The sequence below is a fragment of the Nestor notabilis genome, unplaced genomic scaffold, assembly GCF_000696875.1.
Source record: "Nestor notabilis isolate BGI_N333 unplaced genomic scaffold, ASM69687v1 scaffold13112, whole genome shotgun sequence".
In the NCBI taxonomy this organism is placed as follows: Eukaryota; Metazoa; Chordata; class Aves; order Psittaciformes; family Psittacidae; genus Nestor; species Nestor notabilis.
The window spans coordinates 1-8245 of NW_009918835.1; the positions used below are offsets into that span (position 1 = coordinate 1).

An 8245-nucleotide genomic window follows, 5' to 3' on the forward strand; every position below is an offset into this window, starting at 1 on the left:
TGTGCAACTGCATATGAATATTTATAATATATTTTATATATCTATATATAACTATATGAAGAAAATGAAACATGCTTATAAGTACAGAATTATCATTATTCTCTCAGGTATTATTAGTTACTGGCCTTAAGTGAATGTCATTTTGCATCCTGTATCACGGAGTTCATCTGATGCTATCTAAGGGTTTAAAATCTAGTTGTTGTGAAATATATCTGCAAATATCTTTTTCCTTTTTCTGAGAAAAAATATTAGAAATCATATGTTGAAGTGAACATACAATATACTCTTCCACTGTCTGTGTTGGTTTTAATAAATATTCACTCTTTAAGCCTGAATAGACTGATACCAGGTTTTGTCTTTTTGACATCTGGAAGAAAATTATAAAAGCAAAAATGAAAAATACGTGTTTTCTTTAACTGTTTTTTTCTTTTTGCTACAGAAAACCCAGAGTTACGTAAGTATTAGTTTCTCTGTGTGTGTTCTGTGATGCTAATAAAATAACACAAATGAAATAGTTCAAAATTCCAGAAAGATGCCATGTTATTGAAATTTGTAAAAATTGAAATTCGTAAAAATTGAAATTCTTCCAAGATATGACAAAAAATCCCACCAAATTTACCTGCAAAATGACAAGAGCATTTTCTATTGAAAGGTCATCTGAAGGTAAACCTTCACTCTTCCAGACTAACTCCTCACTTTCTGTACACAGGAAACGCCGTAAATTGAACTCTGATTGATAAACAAAAAAGTGTAAGTTTTTGCTAATATTGTAGTCTGCATAATTTTTAAGCATTTACCACTCTATATACAGCAAAAATGCTGTCTAACACAGTGCAAGTCTGTAGATTTCCCTTAATTTATTATTTTATGGCTTGAACTTAGTACTATTAACCAGCTGGTGTTATAAAAATATTTAATGGTGTTATTAACATGCACTTGCAAAAACAAGTGAAAAAGCAGAAGCATTCAGAATGCAGTGGGAAACTTACAACAGTTAGTGTGAATACATTCATTTATGTAAACTTTTCTTTTTAAACATGGACTATGGAGCTAAATCTTAAGAATTTGAAAGTATTTATAATCTTAATAATTCCTAGATTTATCCTAAGAAATAGTCTGTATATACAAGTACTTACTGAGTAAGAGAACGTCACTGTTCATTTGGAACACCAAGACAATTGAGGAGACTGTCCATTAGAACTCACTGTCATTTCTCAGTCAAGCTTAACTACTTACACAAAGACACACAGACACACAGACACAAAATTACTTTCAAGGCCTGCTGATTTGGTCCATTCATCCAAGCTGGTTTTCCTCTGATCCTCAGGAGCAGCAGAAAGGTATGTAATAAATGCAGCTGCTAACTGAGCTCTTTTAGGCAACATAGCCAGTTCATCTGTTATCTCTGACACCTTAAAAAAAATGACAGAATATATAGGTGTATTACAAACAAAAACTAAGTTAATATTTCTCATCAGTTACTAGAAAGTCAGAATTAATTTTTCCTTCCATGAGAATACAATTGACACAGTCGCTATCTTTTGTATTTCAAGTATTTATACGTAGCTAACTCACAGCTACACACACATGAAAGTATGGGAAAAGCTCTTTTTAGCTCTGGACTAGAGCATGGACAGATGATTCTGAGAATTTAGCTACTAAAAATCTATCAATTTGATGAACAGTTCACCTTTTCACTTACAAGCAACTGGGTAAATAGTATTATAGTAATAAATCAGCTACTGAGTACCATTTACAAATACTAAATACTATATGTATGCATTACACTTAAAAATGTGACTCACTGAAGACTTACATGATAAAATAAATTTATCCTCTATCTTCAAATAATTTATCTGCACTGCATTACCTCTGCTTTGAAATGTTTCAGTATTTTGGAGAAAAATACAGTGCATACCATTAATAGATAGTCTATTTCTAAAGACAGGGGTGATGTACCAGGGTGAAAAAATGTGAGCAATCAATTTTAGGAACGTTTAAAATCTGGGGTTCAAATACACCCAATCCTTACTATAGAAGATGGAATAGCTGTAAAGCCACTTTCACGGGAAAATCTTCTTTTTTTTTTCCATTATGCTAGTCAACCTACAGAAAGGATTCATCAAACCTTAACTTTGGTTCAAAATGCAGACACTTAGTCTAATTGTTTAGGCATTTTTCAGCATCAGTTGAGAGACAGGACCATGTCTCTTGGCAGGGAGACTTTTTCCAGCTTTAGATAACCAAGAAAGCCTGGCATTACTTTTTAGAGATGACAGCTATTTTCAGCTTGTATATATCTTCAAATTTTCCTTTTTGTTTCAGACTGAAAGAGGGCCTGTGTGTGCAAAGAAGCTTCAGAAGGAAGAAAAGCTTTTATTTCTAATGAGAAATTTAAAAAAATGTACTTAGGAGACATGCAGAATGCCAATAACTCACATTCTCCAAACAGTGCAAAACCTTAATTTTCAAATTACCAGCTTATTTCCCTTATCATTATTATTATCAGTGGTAGTAGCACTAGTGGTTTTGTATTATACCTTAGTTACTGGAGTGCTGTTATCTCAATCCGTGGGAGTTACATTCCTCCAATTCTCCTCCCCATCCCTCTGGGAGCAGGGGGAGGAAGAAGTAGGGGGAGTGAGCAAGCAGCTGCATGGTTTTGAGTTACCAGCTGGGCTTAAACCACGACACAGCTATAAGATATACTTACAAAAATTTTCACTAACCTGAGTGCTCCATCTTTTGTGTTCCCTATCCAGCTGATTTATCAGTACCTCTGCAGCCTTCAATGTTTGATGAGCTTTACTTAGTTCTGCTTCAAGTTTTGCCGCTTCTGTTGTTCTACTCTGGAACCTGTAAAAAAACTACTGTTTGTAATTGCTATCATGAACTACTAAATTTTTACACAGTTATTTTCAAGGCAGTTTAATTGCCTGAATTTGTAATTCGTTCCCCCCTACAAGTCTTTCTTAAGGTCCTTTCCAACCCTAACTATTCTATGATTCTGCTTCTAATTGGCAGATGAGCTGTTAAGACTTTTAACTAACAAAATTTAGACAGGTGCACAGGTAAGATTTAAAAATACATTTGCATTAAAGACTATAATGTTTCAAAATCATTCCTTCTTCTACTCAAACAGCCTGACTTGATTTTAGTGACTGTGTTTTGTCCTGCACCTAGTCACGGCAATAGCAGTCTCAATGGCATACTGCAGGTTTGTAACTTTTTGGTAAATTTAATCTATGAAACCTTTAAAGGAGAACATCACTAATGCACATGGATGACCCCAGTACAATGTACACTACTCTATCTTGTAAACTACCACTAAGTAAGAACATGCCCAAAAGAACAGTCAAGGTTTAGGTATTGTTTTGTAATGTTTAATGCCTAATCAGCTAAATTAATATTTAATTAAAATAACTAATAAAATAAAATAATTCACCTTTTTAAAGATAATATATTTAACTGTAATATACAGTATCTAGTTAATCTAAGACATCACTATATAACTGAATGAAAAGCAGGATTTGACAATTTATTTTTTTTGCACCCTACAAAACATGACATTTAGCAATACGTACAAATGTCAGGTCAGGTTGTAGAGTAATACAGTAACCTATATTAACTACATAAGAGAAACATCAAACTTGTACTGTACTGAATTTGGAGAAAGTATAGAAGTTCACCACAGCAATTTTTATGGCACTGTAAGTAATGTACTTGAGATGCTAAGTTAAAAGGAGGCAGCTAACTAGCTAACTGTCAGGAAAGTAGGCCACCCTAAAAGAAATAGAACTGCCTTTATTCAAGCTGTGATCACTGAAAGTCTTGTACAGGAATGTTTCAAAAGTCCAAAGGAGACATTAAAGTCACCTCATATTTAAAAGTGAGATACATCCTGCTTATCTTTGACATCTGCAGTGTCTATACTGAAGGCTTCCAACACAGTCAGTGATAAGAAACAGGTACTTTTAAGGAGCAGTTCATCTGATAGATGAGATGAACTCTATTCTCACAGCAGTCATCTCCACTGAGTGTCCAGAAAGCCTAATTATTGCTACTTCTGATGTAAATTCAGAGCTGGGAAATACATTTGGTTAGATAAATTTCATTATTCATACTGTAAATTTGTTAATGTTTTTATTAATATCTTAAAATAAACAAGTCTGACTTACTTATCTTTCAGTTCCGATACTTTTTGACCAACTGAGTTCAAAAGATTTTCTAACTTCTGTTTTCTGTCTTCAGTTTTCTTGAGATTACTACAAAAATTAACATTTATTTTAAGACTACGGACAGCAAATGTAACAGGAAAGCAATTTACATAGACAGAGTTCAGAGACAGTTCTTTCTTGTGATTTATATTAACAAAAATCTGTTTTCACATGCAAAAGTTTTGACATAATCTCATCATATAGCTTCAAAAATGGAAACCAAACAACCCATTCAAATGTATTCTTAAAGATAAGAACAAATGCTTCCATTAAGGAATTTTAAGACCTAGCAAAACCACCAGTATAGATTCCTCAGGTTATGGATATTCATAAAACAACATACATTTTTGATCCTAAGAAGAAACTAAGTATGCTTAGAATGTGACTGAAAAAAGTGGAAGTAGGCATCTCATAAAATAATGGATTCCACTGACACAATACATTTTAAACTTACATGTGATCTTCATTTCCCCCTGACACATTTCAGCTGAGACAGGTAACTTGTGATTGGACAAAAAAGATCCAAGGCATAGCTGCCAGGGAAAACCAAATAGCGCACGCTTACTTTTCGTGTCTCAGCATGGAGGTTTTATTACCTATAGATGGGGCAGTTTCTTTTTTTTTTAATTTTTTTTTAAATAAACTTCAACTACTCCTTGGCAGTTTTGGTTTCACCCACCACTATTGGAATTAAGAGCATTTACTTTGTAACAGTGTCTAACTTACGCTTCCAAGCCAGCCTTTTCTTTTTCCAAAGGCTGAATTCGTTCTAGGACATGGGAATACTGGACATTGGCATTGACCCAAGCTGCTAATGGAGCAGCTGCAGCACTGGCTCGTTTAGCATTCTGAAAAAATTTATAACAGTTACAAGAAAAGTCCTTGAAATGTAATGCAGATGAGGTAAATACAGCATAAATAACTGCAACAGATTTACAAGTTATTAATTTAAAGATGCCAGTTAGTCAGTTCCTCTAATGAACTAATCTTTTAAATTGTTACTAAGAGATTGTATTTTAGGCCATCAATCTGTGTAACAAAATAATTGGTGTCTTTACAGCTGTGAAGCTTCACTGAAGTTAGTCAGTTTTAAATTAATGCACCATTTATTAGTGTGCTCCTTCTCAAGGAACTACAACTTTCCTTTTAAAAATACAAAACTAGTATTTAAGAATTCCTTTTTATATCTACTACCAAATCAATTCTCAAAGATCACCCATACACTAATCATCATTAGTCCTTTTTATTAATTAAGTGTACTGTTAAAACTCTTACTATTACAAGTGAGCCAGAAGTACACAGTTACAATTCCTTGATCTGAGTTCTAATTTGTACCAGTGACAAAAATCTCTGAGGACCTGACTTCTCATCCCACTGCTCATTAGTAAAGGAGGCAATGTGCAACAGAGTAATCTCTGCTACAATTTTATCTCTTTAGACTGACAATTTCTAAGCAGAATTCATCACTTTTTCTCCAATTTAAGTTCATTCCAAAAATTATGTTGGAAAATCAGACAATAGTGTCTTTTTTTTTTCTTTTTTTCATCTTTTTCATTTTATATAGTGCAATCAGGAATTACCTTTGGATCAAAAGATGTTCCGTTCTTAGAAAGAAGTTCTTCAACACTCTCTCTTATTTCTTTTGGAATATTACGAGCATCAAAGGTTGCTATGTCCTCCCTCACTCCTCTTTTAGCCAAGAAACTGTAAAAAGAATTAAATAACTTAGTAAAGAAGAAACAATGTTAAAGCAGTTATTTCTGTATATGACAAAAAAATTCTGCACATGTTATTCCTGAATATAATAGAAAGATTTTCATATTGCAAATTACTGATTAAGTTTAAAGCTTAAATAATATCCTTACCTCTTCATGCTCACCCACGATGTATCAAAAATTCCCATCAACCGTAAAACTCCTTCTAGTATGTCTCTGATTATGTCAGGGGGCATCCGTAGTGACCGGATTTCTGACAAAGACTCTGGTTTTATATTTCCAACTGCTAATTTAGCTTCATTAACCAGTGGCTTAAAACATAAAAATACATTTAAAAAGAAATGAGGATATAAGAAGCAGAACATTTGCCATTTCAGTTTTCATACAATTTCTTGTTCTTTTTATATATTTTATTACCTAACCAACCACCATTGATGCATATTCATGTTCACAAAGCTATTTAAAAATTGCCATGTGTCTTTATGTAATTATAAATGTATTTCCATAAACCCCAGCATATTATACACCTGACCTTCTTTCACTTTTCATTCAGCACAGTAATTCATAAACATCATACAGATATTAATATCAATCATGTTTGTTTGCTCTTTCATTGCTTGAAAGTTCATTGTGATAAAGATATGTTTTAATTATGATGCCAATTAGTATCCGTAGGTATGCCTGACGGTATCTTTCTAAAGATATGCAGAAGTACAGGTCACAAAAGTTTTTGTCTTCAGTAGCAAAACAAATCCAGACAGCCTTTGCCCTTATCAACAAAGCAACAAAATTATAAGAAGACAGAAGAAAATTAAAGTTTATCATTAAACACTGTGCACACCTTGCAAATCCTTCATATTTATCAAAGACCACAGAAACGTATTTACCCTAATCCTGCAGTTCTATGTCTCTTTCAATACAAGGAAATAATTCCTTGGCATCTATGATATTTAAAAGGACAAAAATTAAGTTGCTGTACTTCTCCCTTATTGTTTAATAAAATTTTAAAATGGATGGGATTAAAAATAAAGACTAAAAGCAATGACTGAATACACATACCTCCCAAAAAACCTAATGCTTAATGGCTGTGAGGTCTCTGGAACAAGCAGCTTGGTATTAGCAATGTTAGGATACATAATTTTCAGAATTCAGTAATAAGTGTAAATTACTGCTCTTTAAACTATTTGCATTTAGCTGATAGAACCAGCTTGATCAAGGCAGAGTAATGTAGTTGGTCTATATAAGATATTAGTAATTGAAAAACATTCCCAAAAATCCGCAGAGCTCAGCTGTAGACCACAGCAATCCAGAAATAGAAACTGGAGGTAAGATTTGGCCTGAAAATTCATTCTGTGATTAATGTTTAATAGAACACAAATATCAAAATGAAAATCTCCATCTGGTAAACAAAATACTGTTTTTTAATGCATAAAAGTTTTAATAACAAAATAATTTAAAGCAAGATTTAATAAATGCAGGAATACATTTTTCAGAAATATTTTGCATGGCAGGACTTACCTGAACCTCTTTTAGTTCCGCTTCAATTTTTCTTTTTCTCTCTTCTATTTCTGCAGCCTCTTCTGCTATCCGGTGTTTTATTTTTTCCATTTCTGTTTTTTGTTCACTAGCACTCTAAAAAAAGACAATACCTTTAGTTTTCAAATTTCCATAGGTTTTATTCCTTTAGGTCTCTTATTCTTTTAATCTTGATTGCAATGTAATTTGCAAAATACCAATTGCAATATATTACCTGAGACTGTTTGCTACTAGACATGTTGACTAGGTAACTAAATTATGGAATAAGCGTCTTCTGTTTTTACTGTGTCTCCTTCTCTTTCTTTACCACAGACAAGATCTGCACCTCTTTTTTTGAGGCTCATTTTATGACCTTTTTTCTTCTTGCCTCTGATTTTCCATTCCTTATCAAGATGTCACTCCCCCTCTGAAAGGGTAAGCAGTGACAATAAAGCAATTCTTACTACTAAGTAAGCAATTCTTACTGCACTGGAAAGTAATATTTTCCTGCTGTTGTCTTTGTAGCTGCACACATTTCTGTTATTTCTTTTATGACACCATTAGAACTCTCCTTTTCTTTAATGCTCATAGAAGCAGCAGTCGTGTTGGAACTAAAGCCTATTAATCTAAAAACAGTAATATTTTGTTTACTAGTAAATTTGCACCCATCTGTCTGTAAAGATACCTGCCATATGTACTACATCATAATATTTAAGCGCTTTGGGTTTACATCTGGGTTTTTTTTAGATTTGTACTGTGCCTACCATACGTGGTTCAAGATCTATTAGCCATCTCCAA

General features: G+C 33.1%; 1 protein-coding gene across 1 annotated transcript in view; it reads right to left on the bottom strand.

Annotated features, from left to right (window-relative positions):
- Positions 1-619: 619 nt before the first annotated feature.
- The window catches only part of LOC104402137 (cytoplasmic dynein 2 heavy chain 1-like), a gene marked incomplete at both ends in the record, with an annotated part of 29190 nt that continues 21564 nt past the window's right edge, over positions 620-8245 (bottom strand). The window contains 9 exons of the mRNA XM_010009931.1: positions 620-729; positions 1271-1412; positions 2730-2856; positions 4179-4265; positions 4944-5065; positions 5798-5921; positions 6083-6243; positions 7451-7564; positions 7683-7719. Coding sequence (XP_010008233.1) covers positions 620-729; positions 1271-1412; positions 2730-2856; positions 4179-4265; positions 4944-5065; positions 5798-5921; positions 6083-6243; positions 7451-7564; positions 7683-7719 — 1024 coding nt within the window. The remainder of the gene's footprint in view (positions 730-1270; positions 1413-2729; positions 2857-4178; positions 4266-4943; positions 5066-5797; positions 5922-6082; positions 6244-7450; positions 7565-7682; positions 7720-8245) is intronic.